This window comes from Pseudophryne corroboree, chromosome 3 (genome assembly GCF_028390025.1).
Source record: "Pseudophryne corroboree isolate aPseCor3 chromosome 3, aPseCor3.hap2, whole genome shotgun sequence".
NCBI lineage: Eukaryota > Metazoa > Chordata > Amphibia > Anura > Myobatrachidae > Pseudophryne > Pseudophryne corroboree.
Genome location: NC_086446.1, coordinates 800,376,582 through 800,394,500, shown reverse-complemented (window position 1 = coordinate 800,394,500; position 17,919 = coordinate 800,376,582). Strand labels below are relative to the sequence as shown.

The 17,919-nt window shown below is 46.6% G+C and overlaps 1 protein-coding gene across 1 annotated transcript in view; it reads right to left on the bottom strand.

The window, feature by feature from the left end:
• Positions 1–3,000: 3,000 nt before the first annotated feature.
• FHIP2A (FHF complex subunit HOOK interacting protein 2A) overlaps positions 3,001–17,919 on the bottom strand; it is an 86,978-nt gene continuing 72,059 nt past the window's right edge. Inside the window, exons 16-17 of the mRNA XM_063962684.1 lie at positions 8,312–8,415; positions 3,001–7,298 (exon numbers count right to left, since the gene is read on the bottom strand). Coding sequence (XP_063818754.1) covers positions 7,193–7,298; positions 8,312–8,415 — 210 coding nt within the window. The 3' untranslated portion in view covers positions 3,001–7,192. The remainder of the gene's footprint in view (positions 7,299–8,311; positions 8,416–17,919) is intronic.

Here is a 17,919-nt window from a genome sequence, read left to right as displayed (position 1 = left end):
GCTAAGCTCTTTTGCATAGCCGCCGCCCATCCAGGACTTCCACGACGTCTTCACCTGGGAGGCGGCGGCCTTTAAGCTCTTTTGCATGGCCGCCGCCTTCCCAGGACTTCCAGCATCTTCACCTGGTGGGCGGCGGCTGCTAAGCTCTTTTGCATAGCCGCCGCCCATCCAGGACTTCCACGGCGTCTTCAGTCTGTAGGAGCTCTTCTCCGCTCCTCCTCCGCCATCGGACTGACAGCCGCTGCCTCGCGCTAACTTATATAAGTCAGCGGGAGGGGGCGGGGCGATGACGCGGCGAGCCATGATTGGCTCGCGGCGACCATCTTGAATTTCAAAAATGACGCTGAGGCGCCATTTTTGAAATGGGTACCGCTTCCGCTGCCAAACTCTGCACAAGGAGCCTGAAAGCCGCGTCCCGCCGCCGCCGCCCGCCTCTCCGCCGCCAGCACCTCCGCCGCCCGGCCCGCCGCATCCCGCACCTCCGCCGCCCGCACCTCCGCTGGTACCGACGCCCACACAGTGATTGACAGCGGATCCAGTGACGGATCCGCTGGCCAATCACTGTGGCTTCACTCACAGGGACGTGCTTTCATAGGTTGAGAGCACGTCCCTGTAGGAAAGCGGCCCCACTAATGGTGCCGCTTTCCCATGTTATTTCAATGGGCTTTTCCAGCCCATTGCTTGGCCCCTCCTGCGCCCGCCCCCCGCTCCCCATACCTTTCCCAATCACTACGGGAGGCACCACGATCGGTGCCTCCCAAACTGATTTTAACAGATATAATGATAGGTAAAATAATAAAGAAGATACTTATGTGTCATAAGTATCTTCTTTGTATTATTTTACTCATTAATGACAGGGGAGGCACTGCCTCCCCTGACTGCACGTCCCTGCCGTCATCCCAACACTCGGGGGGGAAGAGGGGGGAATGCACACACTCACCTTCTCAGTGGTGGAGGGTGGCCCCGACACACGCCGCACGCAGCGGTGTCCGGCCGCTGATACTCACCGCTGCCGTAATCTTCTTCTGGATGGAGTGGCCCGACACGCGCCGCACGCAGCGGTGTCCGGCCAGCTCAGGAGAGCTCAGTGTCTCCCTCAGCCGGGGCCCATCCCGAGCCGCACGCAGCTGCGATGGGACCCCGCCGGCAGCTCCCGCGGTGCAGACTGGCAGTGGCAGAGCTGCCAGTCTGTGTGTGTGTGAAAGAAAAATAAAATAATAAAGAAAAAAATTCTTCAGCTAAACCCAAGTGAACCAGCTCCCTTGGGCACTAAACTAAGACTGGCTTGGAGGGGAGATAGTAGGGGAGGAGCTAGCCACAGTGTTAGAGTTTTAAAGTGCCAGCTCCCAATTACTGCCTACTATTTCCCCATTGTAACTACGCTCCAGTGGCCCCTAGTGGATGAAGGAGAAATCATATATAATGTCACAGAGCTATATACACAGCTGTAACTGGTCTCATCCCTGGGGCCCCTATATCATGTATAATGTCACTGAGAGTTATATACACAGCTGTAACAGATCTCATCCCTGGGGCCCCTATATCATATATAATGTCACTGAGAGCTATATACACAGCTGTAACTAATCTCATCCCTGGGGCCCCTATATCATATATAATGTCACTGAGAGTTATATACACAGCTGTAACTGGTCTCATCCCTGGGGCCCCTATATCATATAGAATGTCACTGAGAGTTATATACACAGCTGTAACTGGTCTCATCCCTGGGGCCCCTATATCATATAGAATGTCACTGAGAGTTATATACACAGCTGTAACTGGTCTCATCCCTGGGGCCCCTATATCATATAGAATGTCACTGAGAGTTATATACACAGCTGTAACTGGTCTCATCCCTGGGGCCCCTATATCATATATAATGTCACTGAGAGTTGTATACACAGCTATAACTGGTCTCATCCCTGGGGCCCCTATATCATGTATGTCACTGAGGGCTATATACACAGCTGTAACTGGTCTCATCCCTGGGGCCCCTATATCATATATAATGTCACTGAGAGCTATATACACAGCTGTAACAGATCTCATCCCTGGGGCCCCTATATCATATATGTCACTGAGAGCTATATGCACAGCTGTAACTGATCTCATCCTTGGGCCCCTATATCATATATAATGTCACTGAGAGCTATATACATGGCTGTAACTGATCTCATCCCTGGGCCCCTATATCATATATGTCACTGAGAGCTATATACATGGCTGTAACTGATCTCATCCCTGGGCCCCTATATCATATATGTCACTGAGAGCTATATACACAGCTGTAACTGGTCTCATCCCTGGGGCCCCTATATCATATATAATGTCACCGAGAGCTATATACACAGCTGTAACTGGTCTCATCCCTGGGGCCCCTATATCATATATAATGTCACTGAGAGTTATATACACAGCTGTAACTGGTCTCATCCCTGGGGCCCCTATATCATATATAATGTCACTGAGAGTTATATACACAGCTGTAACTGGTCTCATCCCTGGGGCCCCTATATCATATATAATGTCACTGAGAGTTATATACACAGCTGTAACTGATCTCATCCCTGGGGCCCCTATATCATATATAATGTCACTGAGAGCTATATACACAGCTGTAACTAATCTCATCCCTGGGGCCCCTATATCATATATAATGCCACTGAGAGTTATATACACAGCTGTAACTGGTCTCATCCCTGGGGCCCCTATATCATATATAATGTCACTGAGAGTTATATACACAGCTGTAACTGGTCTCATCCCTGGGGCCCCTATATCATATATAATGTCACTGAGAGTTATATACACAGCTGTAACTGATCTCATCCCTGGGGCCCCTATATCATATATAATGTCACTGAGAGCTATATACACAGCTGTAACTAATCTCATCCCTGGGGCCCCTATATCATATATAATGCCACTGTTATATACACCACAGTGTTCTCTTGTAGGCTCAGCAGGATGACATATTACATACAAGACACGAGCGTGGTCAGGTGATGACGGCATTTTATTGGACAGGAAGTGCAATGGGTGAAGTGACCAGAGACTGACAGCAGAGAATAGAATAATGTCCTGGCAGCACCAGAAACCGCTACATGTATATACTGCGCACCTGTATATGTCATGCACATGGCGGGCGCTCAGTCACGACCAGGTATTTCACTGCGCTCAACCACCGCTGGGAGTATAATCTAGACACTGAGGGGGAGCTGTATCAATCCAAACTGCTTCTAGCTGTCATTAGTCTAACACGGTAACGGGACAGTCAGAGGCTGGTTTATAGCTCGCTCCACTTTATCTCTCTCTAAAGATTCATACCTCTCTCCGGTCACATGACTGACCATCTGCGTCACGTATAACCCTTCCCTGCCTGTTATAGACGTTCGTTCCTTTACACTGCGTGTCCCCACACACCAGTCAGTCAGGGCACATTAATGAGGCACTCTGTAGATACTACAGTGAATATTATATTAAGTATTAATGTGAAAGACCATACAGAGATATGTCCTCAAACACCCACGGTCTATACGCCACATGGAGCAATAGCCATGCGCGACTGAGGCGCTCTAAAAGGTGTCGATTATCTGTTTCTTTAAAATTTCGCCTTGAATCGCAGACGCAGCGATTGTACTAGAGACTATGTAGGCCCCAAAAATGTAGAAAAATACGTAAAATCAGCAAAGAAAGGGCAAACTTGGGTAAGAAGATGACATACAGCTCATCAATCATGTTCTTTGTATAAATAATCTACAAACCTAACAACCACTAATGATGTAGAATTGCTATATGGGACAAAAATGCCCCGTCAGGAGTTTTAGGTTTTTTTCCAGAAACTATACATGCGAGGGTGACTATCCCAAGAAATATTAAGTCAGAATCCCCCACCTTCCTCAAACATATAATCCACCTTTCTGGGTTATTTGTAAGTGGAACCGTTACCCTAGCTTTAATTGTTGGTTAGATACACTTTATATGGTGTATCTAACTTAGAAACATAGAATTTGTCGTCAGATAAGAACCACTTGGCCCATCTAGTCTGCCCCTTTTTATTTTTTTTTATTTTATTTTTATCTCTAACCTTATTTGATCCTTATTTCTTTGTAAGGATATCCTTATGTCTATCCCATGCATGTTTAAATTGCTCTACTGTCTTAGCCTCTACCACCTCTGATGGGAGGCTATTCCACTTATCCACTACCCTTTCTGTGAAATAATTTTTCCGCAAATTTCCCCTGAACCTCCCCCCTCCAGTCTCAGTGCATGTCCTCGTGTCCTATTGCTTCTCTTCATTTGGAGAATGTTTCCCTCCTGGACTTTGTTAAAACCCCTGATATATTTGAAAGTTTCTATCATGTCCCCCCTTTCCCTTCTCTGCTCCAAACTATACATATTGAGATTTCTTAGTCTTTCTGGGTATGTTTTGTGATGTAGGCCATGCACCATTTTAGTTGCCCTCCTTTGTACAGTTTCTAATGTATTAATATCCTTTTGAGGATATGGCCTCCAGAACTGAATACAGTATTCTAGATGAGGCCGTACCAATGACCTATACAGTGGCATTATTACTTCTTTCTTTCTGCTGCTGATTCCTCTCCCAATGCAGCCAAGCATCTGACTAGCCTTCCTCATTGCTGTGTTACATTGCTTACCTGTCTTTATGTCACCTGAGATAGTGACTCCTAGATCCCTTTCCTCCCCAGTAGTTTCCAGTATAGTGCCATTAATACTGTATTTAGCTTTAGGATTTTTGAGACCCAAGTGCATGATTTTGCATTTTTTGGCATTAAACTGTAATTGCCAGACTCTTGACCATTCCTCTAGTCTACCTAGATCCTCAATCATTTGTTTTGCCCCACCTGGTGTGTCTACCCTGTTGCATACCTTCCCTTTAATGCCATTTGCAATGTCACCAATAAAGATATCAAAAAGCACTGGTCCAAGTACAAATCCCTGGGGTACTCCACTGGTAACATTTCCCTCCTGTGAATGCACTCCATTTACCACAATTCTCTGTTTTTTATCCTTCAACCAAGATCTTATCCATTCAATAATCCTAATATCCAATCCCAAACTTTCAAGTTTATTTAGCAGTCTGCGATGTGGAACTGTAACTGGTGCCTCTCCGCTCAGGCTCTTCTTCAGGGGTATTGTGTAATGCCTCCATCTACACACCCGGCCTCCAGCTTTGGTTTGGAATCTCTAGCAGAGGACATTGTACACCTGGATCCTGTACGTGGGGTACCTCCTACAGCAGGGGTTCTCACCAGTCTTCACGTACTCCCAACAGGTCATGTTTTGTGGATTTCTGGGATCATACAGTTCATTTGTTTTGCTGGGTTAGTAATTATCCCACCTGCTACGGTAGACAGAAATCCTACAAACATGGCCTGCTGGGGGTACTTGACGGTCGGAGTTGAGAACCAATGTCCTACATACAATCTCCTAGAGAGCGTATCTAACCAACAATTAAAGCTAGAGCAAGTTACAAACTAGACCCCTTAAATAATATATTAAAACAAATTTAAGTAGAAACAAACACTGCCATCTAGAACAAGGTTTGGCAACCAGTTCTCCAGCTGTTTTGAAACCGCAAGTCCCCGTCTGTCATGGTACTTGTGGTTCCACAGCACAGGATGCTGATATATGATCTAGAGGAAACCCCTGACATTAACGACACAAGGGTTAGTGACATCAGACTGTGTCACTGTTCCCTTCTTACATAAAGTCCTTGCCAATTTGTCCCAAGTTCTGCTGTGTAGTTAAATAAAATGATGTAATCTCCCTCTGGTGCGTGGGGTCTGCAGTGAGAGCCGCGGTATCTCCCTTACTGCCCGCGAGCATCATGTGACACAGACACCAAGTGATGTCACTGAGATACAGTATGACCCGCCTCCCTAGTGGATGGACAGGAGGTATTCTCACAATGGGCGCCTGGCGCACTCTAAACGTACTTAAGGCATCTTTCCTAGTGAAACAAAGAATAAGGTGTAAATGTGCCAAACTACCAACATTCATAATCCTCTCCCCAGTAAGAAAGTCCTCAGCGCACGTGTGTCCCTCTACACGGCGGTAACGGGAGAGCGCGGAACGCCACGGGAATCACACACTGTAGAAGAGAGCGATTTCCTTCCTGGGAAGACTTTATATGTATGTATAGTACAATTTATACACTACATATATACACAAAGCAGATATACTGAGAACGTAAGACATATAATGACATCCAGTCCTGAAATATATTATTATTTTTTACAAGCTCATATCACAAATGCCATTATTGGCACCGACAATATTTATATTAAAATGTAGAAAAAAAGAAAAAAGTTAAAAAGCAACTTAAAAAATGTGGGTGGTTGAGCAGATTGTAGCAGCACGTTATCAAGCGGTGACATCTGGCGTCACAACACGAAACACATGAAGCAAATTAGCGGATGGCTGCGTGATGCATAAACATGGAGACCGTCCACGCTGTCCGTCACCGCTCGGTCCAACCAATGAAGAGACAGCAGAGTTGCAGCCTGGTTTGAAATGAAGAACAGTTTCCCCAGAACGTACATAAAAAAGAAAAAAACAGGAATACTAACAGACCGAAAGAGCCCTCCCCAAAAATGCGTTGTGTCGTCGTCTTTGTTTCAATACAAAAACGCCGCCGTAGTTTTGTCCAATCAGAAATGAAAGTAAACCCCCTCAGTTTGTGCGCTCAGTCGCGCAGTGATAAAATGACCATCTCGCCACTTCTGATTCCGTCTCCATCACTTTGCGGTGTAAGACATAACACAATGTTAATGTAAACTTCTGACACCGACTCGTCTCAATTGATGGCAGCATCACCGGTCATCTCTGTGTTGTGGCGACTTTGTGTTAAAAGCAGAAATAAAGTTAAAATTAATACATGATGAATCCAAATACACGGAGCCAAAATCCCAGTATTTAAAAAGTTCTGTAGAACACTCAATGTAACGGAGGAAAATAAACCATCGATAACGTATCTCCAATATGCAGTAAAGTGACATTATTCCACATGTCCCGGAGGGCAAGATCCGCAACCGCGAGCCGGAGATCGTGGCAGCGGGTGTCACGGTTCCCTTCTTTCCAACATAAAGTCCTCGCACAAAATAAAACATAATTAGAAGATAAAATTTGGTCTCGCAGGTGTGTTGGGGCTGCGCCACTGACGGCATCAGGGGGTGCTTGAACTGTGATATTTGACGAATGCAATGGCAGCCAGTTCTTTGCAGAATTCTTCTAGTACAATTACCCCCTCTAACAAGGTCATGTGGTCCACGCTGGGGAGAGAAGAGACATTGGAGGGTGTCAGTGAGACTGTATACACAAACACAATTACTATGGACACAGCTAACACAGCCCATATATCTTTGGATAAACACTTTTTCTGTGAAACCCATTTTATAGCAGGTAAACTGCAGCAGTATGTACAGGAAACTAGAGGAACCCATCAGACCACAACGCAATATAACTCCCGCCTCCCATCCCATCGCCCCCCACACTGAGACATCTCTTCAGATCCCTCCAGAAAAAGCGGGTTTGTGGAGGAAGGGTGTAATGGCACATAAGGGACATGTGGATGGGTGTGATGGCATTAAAGGGACATGATTGCATGAAGGGGGCATGTGGAGGGGTCTAATGGTATACAGGGGCATGTGGAGGGGTCTGATGGTATACAGGGGCATGTGGAGGGGTCTGATGGTATACAGGGGCTTGTGGAGGAGGGGGTCTAATGGCACATAAGGGGCATGTAGAGGGGTGTGATGACATAAGAGGCATGTTGAGAGGCTTGATGGCATAAAGGGGGCATGTGGAGGTGTCTGATGGTATAAAGGGGTTATGTGGAGGAGGGGTCTGATGGCACATAAGGGGCATGTGGAGGGGTGTGATAGCATTAAAGGGGCATGTGGAGGAGTCTGATGGCATAAAGGGAGGGAGCAAGTGGAGGGGTCTTATAGTATACAAGGTTTATGTGGAGGAGGGGGTCTAATGGCACATAAGGGGCATGTGGAGTAGTCTGATGGCATAAAAGGGGCATTTGGAGGGGTGCGAAGACAAGGAGAATATGGGTGGCATATTTTGTGTGCAGCAAATGACAGTTATCTACATCTTGTTAAGTGGCCTCTCACCTGAAATTATTGCCCAACCCTGATCAAGACCAACATCCTACGTCAATCTGGCTCCACCTTTCATATGTCACAGGCGCGCTGTAGCTAGAACTAATGACTGCGTCACATGGGCTCATACTAAGCAGGACTGATCAGGGGGAACGGCAGGGAATCTGTGGACTTACATCGGCCCATTTGGCTCCAGGCCCAGCAACCTCTTCCTCACAAGCAGAAGTTTGGGGGTGAAGTCTGGGATCCGCTGGATTCTCACCATGAGATCTCCAACCACCTGGAAGGGAATGAGATTCAGTTTATAAATGACAGATTACATTACTGGTGTACGGCCGCACCACTTCAGACCGTTGGGGTTTCGTCCCTTCCTGATGAGACAAAATTTCACATTGAAGGATTGGTTCAAATTATCATAACTTCTATTTCTTAGTCCTCACAAGTGAGGTTTATGCGCCCACGGCAGACGGCGCGTTCTTTAGATTCCATGCGAATCATGTAGGGAAAAGAGCTGGAATATTATAGGCATCATTCTTTCCATAGTTACATAAAACCCAAATATCCACCGTGACACGTCATCACCCAATTCCAGATACAGGAATATCAGATGTGCAACAATGTCTACATGTAGCCCACATGCTGGAAGCCCCACTGAAATGAATGGGAAAACGCCTGTAACACTTTCTGGACTAAAACATGCAGAACCGCATATCAAACGGTCATTTGCACAAGGCCGGTGAGGATCCTAAGGCATTATTACACAGCAACACATTACATGTCATGTACATCTGGTATGAGTGTTTACATATAAACTTAAGATTCTATTAAAAAGAAAAATTGATTTCTGTGATTCCACGGGGAGCACTGGGATATAGATGCTGGTGATTGGAGCCTGGCCAATTATTTCTACTGGGCTCCTTCCGCTCTATAAGCCACCTAAATCATTTAAGTTTAACTAAGCCCAGAGGAGGCAGAAAGAAGAAAAGAAACCCCAAACCATCAATCCAACAACACAGGGCTTACAACAGATGCAACAGAAGGTATCACAGCAGACAACAGGATTACACAACCACAAAAACCGTGTAGTGCTGGGAAGGCACACAGTATCCCCCATGGAAAACAGGAAAATCCTGTTTTTTCCTATTTCCACGGAAACATTCCAAAGCAGTCCTCATGGGTAGGGAACGTGCTGAAGCAGCATAGAGGATCTTGTGTCAAACCAATAGAATTCTGTAAAAGGTTTGCATGGAAGAGTTCCGTGGCTGCCACATGGGACGCAGCCTAAGAGGCACCCACCGACTAAGTGGAATGAGCCATAACCCTTAAAAGGAACCTGCTGGTTTCCACAACGTAAGCGAATAAAAGGACAAAGCCAACAAGAAACTGTACATTTAGAAGCCAGCTAACCTCGCTTGTGAGAATCATAGACAAATAAGTCATCTGTCTTATGAATGGCAGAGCTATGGTGAACGTAGGTGCGACGAGCGTGGACCACATCCAAAGTACGGCAAGCCCCTTTCTCATCAGCAATGCCATTAAATGAATTCGATGTATAGTGGAGTGGACAAACAACCCTTGTTGAAGGTGGTATACTAGGATATAGAGAGGAGAAAAAAAATCCCCAGTGGTATGCCAATCCCACTCTCCTGGCGCTGTTAATAAACCTTTTATATATAAGAAGATTTTGTTGTATAAATGCAACTTATATAGGTAAACAGCAGCGTATGTTTTGAGACTTGGTTAGGGTCTCTAGCATAAACAAAATGAAAAAAATCTAGAAAACATCGCGCTATAAAGTAAATAAGAATATATGTAAAGATAAATTTTATCAATACAACAATAAAAAAGAGGATTTTGGTACTTACCGATAAATCCATTTCTCTGAATCCTCTAGGGGACACTGGAGTCTTATACAGTAGGGGTGTGAAGCCTTGAACCGAAGGTGTGGCACAATCTAAAATTAGCATTGTCTGCACAGCCGGCTCCTCCCACTTCACATCCCTCAGTTTGAAAAATTTGACTGAGAGAATAGGATATGACACTATAGCCCATGGCAAGGAACCGAACAACATATCAAACAGCGGCCAAGAACTCTTAACCGAATAACTAACGCTGTTTGCACGAACTGTTTAAAACAAGAACTTTGAACACAGCAGGTTGACAGCACCGAGGCGGGCGTCCAGTGTCCCCTAGAGGATTCAGAGAAATGGATTTATCGGTAAGTACCAAACTCCTCTTTTCTCTTTCATCCACTAGGGGACACTGGAGTCCTATACAGTAGGGGACGTCCCAAAGTTTTCCCCCAGGGAGGGAGTGCTGTCGGTGGCCTGCAAAACTAAACGTCCGAACTTAGATTCTCCGGACGCAAAAGTATCAAACTTGTAAAATTTCGCGAACGTGTGGGCTGAAGACCATGTCGCCGCTCTGCAAAGCTGAGTAGTGGAAGCACCCCTGGCAGCCGCCCACGAGGCACCCACTGATCGGGTAGTATGAGCACCCGTCTGCACCGGCACCTGTTTGCCACAGGAAATGTAAACCTGCCGAATGGCAAGTCTAATCCATCTGGACAAAGTCTGCTTAGATGCCGGCCAACCCTTCTTTGGCCCATCATAAAGAACAAACAAATGGTCCGACTTTCTGAAAGATGACGTAACCTGTACGTATACCCGTAAAGCTCGAACCACATCCAAGGACACGTCCTCATCTGTGAGACCCTGGAAAGATGGGACCACTATTGGCTGGTTTACATGAAACCCCGACACCACCTTCGGAAGGAAGTCTGCTCTTGTACGGAGTTCCGCCCTATCCTCATGAAAAGCAAAGAAAGGACTCTTACAGGATAAGGCTCCCAACTCGGAAACCCGCCTAGCCGAAGCCAAGGCAAGTAATACCGTGACCTTCCAAGAAAGATATTTCAGGTCTGTATTTGTCAACAGCTCAAAAATCGGTGACTTCAAATATTCTAACACCAAACCTAAGTCCCATGGTGCCGTGGGAGGACGAAAAGGGGGTTGAATTCTCAGAACCCCTTGCAAAAAGGTTTGAATCTCTGGCAAGGATGCTAGCCGCTGTTGAAAAAGAATTGAGAGAGCCGAAATCTGAACCTTCAAAGAGCCCAATCTGAGTCCTCCCTCTAGACCGGCCTGAAGGAACAGTAGAAGTCGCGATAAATGGAAGTCTGATGAATTCCATCCTCTTTCCTGACACCAAGCCATGTACCGTCTCCAGATCCTGTAGTAGTGCCTGGCTGTGACCGGCTTCCTAGCGGCAATCATTGTAGGAATGGCCGTTCGTGGGATCCCTTTGTTTCTTAAGATCCTGGTTTCAATAGCCACGCCGTCAAACGCAGCCTGTTTAGGTCGGGTGCAGGAACGGTCCCTGAGATAGTAGGTCCTCTCTCTGAGGTAACCTCCAAGGATCTTCCGCAAGTAACCCTCGCAGGTCGGTGTACCAACTCCTGCGGGGCCAATCTGGTGCGATTAGAATAACCCACACTCGTTCCCGCTTTACTCTTTTCAGAACCCTGGGTATGAGTGGGAATGGTGGAAATATGTAAACCCTTCTGTAACACCACGGAAGTGTTAATGCGTCCACTCCTTCTGCTGCTGGGTCTCGAGTTCTTGACACATATCTGGGCAGTTGATGGTTTTGTCGAGACGCCATTAGGTCCACCTGAGGTAGACCCCATCTTCTCACAATCATGTTGAAAATCCGTGGATGAAGGCACCACTCCCCCGGATGCATGTCCTGGCGACTGAGGTAATCCGCTTCCCAGTTCTCCACACCTGGATTGATGTTTCTTTTTTCTGCCCACAACAAGATCTTTGTGGCCTCCTTTAACGCCATCCTGCTCTTTGTTCCTCCTTGACGGTTTATGTAAGCCGTCGTCGTGACATTGTCTGACTGAATCCTGATGTTCTGATTCATGACTAGGTCTTCTGCTAAGAGAAGGGCATTGTAGACTGCTCTTAGTTCGAGGATATTTATGGGTAATTTGCTTTCCTGTAGCGTCCACCGTCCCTGAAACTGATGGTAGTCTAGGACGGCTCCCCAACCTCTGAGACTGGCGTCCGTCGTCAAGATCTTCCAATCCCAAATGCCGCATTTCTTGCCGGCTGTAAGGTTCTTGTGTAAAGACCACCATATCAAGGAGACCCGTACTTGTGGTTGAAGTCGAATTCTCCGATGTAGGAGCCAGTGTGAGCCTGCTCCTTGAGCAATGAGGTTCATTTGGAATGATCGTGAATGAAGTCTGCCGTACTGGAGAGCTTCGAACGACGCTACCATCTTCCCCAGAAGTTGCACACAGAGGTGCAGAGAGACAGTTTGCGTCTTCAGTACCTGAGCCACTAATCTCTGTAGGTCCTGGACCTTGTTCTCTGGTAGGAACACCCGTAATAGAACCGTGTCCAAGATGAGACCGAGGAATGGAATCCGTTGAGTCGGTATGAGGTTGGACTTCTTGAAATTGACAATCCAACCATGTTGAATTAGAAATTGATGTGATGTCTGAACATCCTTGAGCAGTCGATCCTGAGATGGAGCTTTTATCAGTAAATCGTCCAGATAAGGAATTATCGTGACCCCCAACAGTCTCAGTCCTGCGACCATGATCGCCATGATCTTCGTGAAAATTCTTGGGGCTGATGCTAGACCGAATGGCAATGCCCGGAATTGGTAGTGCTCCTTCACCAGTGCGAACCGTAAGTAAGCCTGGTGAGGAGTCCAGATTGGGATATGCAAATATGCATCTTTTATGTCCATGGATACCATGAACTCCTCTGGCTCTAAGCCTGCAATGACTGATTGGATTGATTCCATCTTGAACTTGTAGACTCTTAAAAACTGGTTGAAAACTTTTAAATTGAGTATTGGTCTGACCGTCCCATCTGGTTTTGGCACGACAAAAAGATTGGAATAGAACCCTGTTCCTCTCTGAGAAGCGGGAACCGGAATAATGACCTCTGCATGTAGCAATTTGAGAATCGCCGCCCTTAGTGCCCTTGCTTTCTGAGGACACAGAGGCAATCCTGTTGTAAAAAACTGACTGTGAGGTCTCTGTTGAAATTCCAGCTTGTATCCCTGAGAGATCAAGTTGTTCACCCAAAGTTCTGGTGAGGTTTTGGCCCAGATGTCCTGAAAACCTTCCAGTCGGCCGCCCACCAACGGGGACCCCAGGTGAGCTGGGAGGCCGTCATGCCACGGTCTTGTCAGCAGGTTTATCCTGCTTTCTGGTTGCGGTTTGTGAGCGGCCTCTACCTCTGCCCCCACGTGCTTGTGTACCGAAACCCCTTCCTCTGGCTCGAAAGGACTGAGATCTAAACGAAGTAAATGCTGGTCCCGAATAACCCCTCCTAGTCTGTGGAGCGGTTCTCGTATAAGGAGTTGGCAGAAAGGTGGACTTCCCCGCTGTAGCCTGCGAAATCCACTTGTCCAACTCTGGTCCGAACAGCATCTCAACCCCAAAGGGGATGGATTCTACTGCCTTCTTGGTGTCAGAGTCTCCTTGCCATTCTCTGAGCCATAAAATCCTTCTAGCTGATATGGCCGATGCAGATATGCGCGATGCTATTCTGCTAATATCCTTAGAAGCCTGACACAAGTATGAAGCAGATTCTCGAATGTGTTCCGCCAACTGTGTAATCTCTTCTAAGCTATTTTCCTCAATAGCTTGTACAATACGGCCGGACCATGCACCCATGGCCTTGTTGACCCAAGCACAGACGATCGCAGGTCTCTGCGCTGCACCTGCTGCTACAAATATTGATTTTAACGCCGTTTCAACTTTACGGTCGGACGCATCCTTTAAAGTAGTTACGTTAGGAATTGGCAAGATTGTCTTCTTTGACAATCTTCCTAGTGAAGCATCCACTACCGGTGGCGACTCCCACTTGTCCATTACACCCTTAGGTAGGGGGTAAGTTACCTGAAAACGTTTCGGAAATTTAAAACGTTTGTCAGGTTGTTTCCAAGCTTCCTCCATCTGAGATTGGAGGGATTTAGGAATGGGGAACGCTGCTGCCCGCGGCTTTTGGGATTCGAACAAATCGAAATCTTCCGGCTCCCGGACTTCCTCTTCCTTAAAGCTTAGGATGTCCTTTACCGCGTCAATTAAGGAATCCAGACCCGAGATCGCCGAATCTTCTTCAGGAAAATCGGCGTCTAGGACGGGTTCAATTAACTCACCTTCTTCCGTTTCCAGAAGAAAACCCTCTTCCTCCTCAGGTTCTGGTATAATAGGAAGAGTTCTTTTAACAGCCCTCCGCACACTCGTCTCCGCGTGTGCGGGTGGCGTTAACTTGATGAGAAATTCCTCCATCGTCTTTGAGAATCCCGCAGCCCATTCTGATTGCTGCTTGCGGGATTCTTCCATCTCCTTGGAGATTCTATTCGCAAGGTTGTCTTCCCATGCTTTATTCAGAGCACTGCTCCCAGGTGGAGCATCCTTGTCTAAGCAGTAGTCGCACACCCCGGAGCTGCCAACCCGCGTGCTCTTCTTGTTACATTTCGTACAAACATAGCAGGTCTTTGAGGTCTTGGTAGCCTTAGACATGCTGTTTTTCTTTTTAAAACCCCTTAGTCGGGTACTACGCAGCGCTTTCACCCTTTAAACTAGGAAGAGAAAGACTGGGAGATGACGGAAGCGAAGGTATTGGATCCGGCTGGAATTACCCGTCCCCTCTTTCTCTAGAAAAGGAACAGGCCAAAAATGTAAAATAAAATAAAACACCAGCCGACTCGCAACCCTCACACCCCAACTGTAAATCAGCTACGATATTAGAGTTGGCTTGCTTCCGTGTATTTTCTCCGGGATCTTTGAAACAGACGTCCCTTGAAAATATAATTTGTAAATTTTGATTACTTTTCAGGAGATCCTCATATGTTGTTATATATACATTTCACCAGCAGAGGGAGCTATTACCTAACTCTCTCTCAACTATCTGAATACATGCACTATCCAGGCCGAGCAGCAGGGGGAGTTATTTCTTTTATTAATAAACCTACCCCTATGTACACTACTGTAGGGGAGGGGGGAGGAGGACCCATCCCTCACCTCAGCTTGGCGCCAAAACGGAAAAAAAAAAAAATATGGCCCCCGCTAAATGTAAGTGCAGTATTGCCCTAAATTTTAATTCTGCGCTTGCTCTGCGGGATTAACTTTCTATGTCCCGCTGTTCCTGTGCTGCCGAGCCCTGCATTGCGCTCCGGACCCGCCAGCTGGCGCGCGCGACGGGTCCGTCTCCCGTAGCAGCGCCTGTCCGTGGGAACTTAATCTACCTCCAGTTCTGCTGAGCCGCGCACCGCAGACCCGCCGGCTGGCGTGCGCGACGGGTCTGTTTCCGTAGCGGCGCCTGGATTTGTTTTCCGTAGCGGCTGTACTGTGCAGTGCGCCGCTCTGCCCTCCTCTGCTCACAGGGAAATCAGGCTGGGGGAAACGCTGCACTGGGGCTCCCACGCGCCGGCCACTGTCAGTCTGCCCTGCCTCCCTCTGTATAAACGGGTGCTTTAAAACAGCATTTAACCGCAAGTAAGAGAGAGAGTGAGGGGAGAAAAAAAAACAAAAACTTTTACTAACTTGAAGACCCTAGTCTAAGTTTTTACCAGTACTCACTATTTTATGGAGGATCTCCTGTGGAGAGATGCAGGTCCCTTCAATAGGGATCTTTGTCTCTCTGGATTTAGGTAGCTTTGTTCCCCCTTTATTAGGGTTACGCAGCCCCTTTTAGATTTTTCTGTCAGGAGCTCAGTAGCTCCACGTATTGTGCCTCCAGCACAATTTTTCAAACTGAGGGATGAGGGATGTGAAGGGGGAGGAGCCGGCTGTGCAGACAATGCTAATTTTAGATTGTGCCACACCTCCGGTTCAAGGCTTCACACCCCTACTGTATAGGACTCCAGTGTCCCCTAGTGGATGAAAGAGAAATTAGGTTTAAAAATATGGCTGTGAAGTTGTCAGAAATGAGGTCGGGAGACTGTTTATAAACAATAAAATACCTTTTATTTTATACCAAATAATCCACCATGTGGAATGTAAGAATAAAACATATATAAAATTTCTATGAAAGCATCAGATGGTTAATATATGTAAAGCATTCCAAAGTGTATAGATGACTGTTATAACAACTCTAATGAATATGCTATATTGTAGTTAAATAGATACTAGAGTGTCCTTTTTAGAGACAATGTGTATCAATAGTTGCAATCCTTTGCACGATCCACACAGGTATAGCTATTGGCTTTAAATGCCGGCGTCCCGGCCACAATAATTAGTTCAAAGTGAACTGGAGGTTTTATAATTACCGCCTGTAACTTTCACAATTGTAAATGAAGTCGTCCCTCCTTTCCCGGCGGTGAGGCTATCACCAACCCGGGCGTGATGTGCCGTGTGTCCGTAAATGGATAGGAGTCGAGGGACTCACCGATCGCTCCCGCTGAGGTGATAGAGCCGTCTTCCCTCTCCCGGTGGTGAGGCCGTCACCGCCCTGGGTGATGTACTTCGAGGGTTCGTGAGTGCAGCCCGCAAGAATCCTGCTGTCAGTAAACTGTGGCGTGATGGTATTCAGCAGACAGGCTGACGAGCGGGTAAATGGCCAGCGGCAATACAGGAAGGTGCTTACTGATGGTAATACGGCAGCGGGATCTCTGTAAATGATTTCAAAAGCCAAGTCGGTCTTATCCCGGTGGACCAGTGCACTACTAGATGTCCAGTGTAGCGTCAACGCGTTTCGTCCCACAATGCCTTGGGACTTCCTCAAGTCTTGAGGAAGTCCCAAGGCATTGTGGGACGAAACGCGTTGACGTATTACCATCAGTAAGCACCTTCCTGTATTGCCGCTGGCCATTTACCCGCTCGTCAGCCTGTCTGCTGAATACCATCACGCCAGTTTACTGACAGCTGGATTCTTGCGGGCTGCACTCACGAACCCTCGAAGTACATCACCCGGGGCGGTGACGGCCTCACCACCGGGAGAGGGAAGACGGCTCTATCACCTCAGCGGGAGCGATCGGTGAGTCCCTCGACTCCTATCCATTTACGGACACACGGCACATCACGCCCGGGGCGGTGATAGCCTCACCGCCAGGAAAGGAGGGACGACTTCATTCACAATTGTGAAAGTTACAGGCGGTAATTATAAAACCTCCAGTTCACTTTGAACTAATTATTGTGGCCGGGACGCCGGCATTTAAAGCCAATAGCTATACCTGTGTGGATCGTGCAAAGGATTGCAACTATTGATACACATTGTCTCTAAAAAGGACACTCTAGTATCTATTTAACTACAATATAGCATATTCATTAGAGTTGTTATAACAGTCATCTATACACTTTGGAATGCTTTACATATATTAACCATCTGATGCTTTCATAGAAATTTTATATATGTTTTATTCTTACATTCCACATGGTGGATTATTTGGTATAAAATAAAAGGTATTTTATTGTTTATAAACAGTCTCCCGACCTCATTTCTGACAACTTCACAGCCATATTTTTAAACCTAATTTTTATTGTTGTATTGATAAAATTTATCTTTACATATATTCTTATTTACTTTATAGCGCAATGTTTTCTAGATTTTTTTCTTCTTGTTGAAGGTGGTCCAGATTGTCTGGAAGACATATCAGGGGATGTCCACCGAAGACCTTAGAGGTCCAAGAACCACGACCTCTGAGGCCACTCGAATAAACACCACCCATTCCCTCTTGATGCACTTCAAAACCTGCAGCAACAACGGCAGTGGTGGAAAGAGAAAGTTCAGGCAAAAAATCCCATGGAATGGAC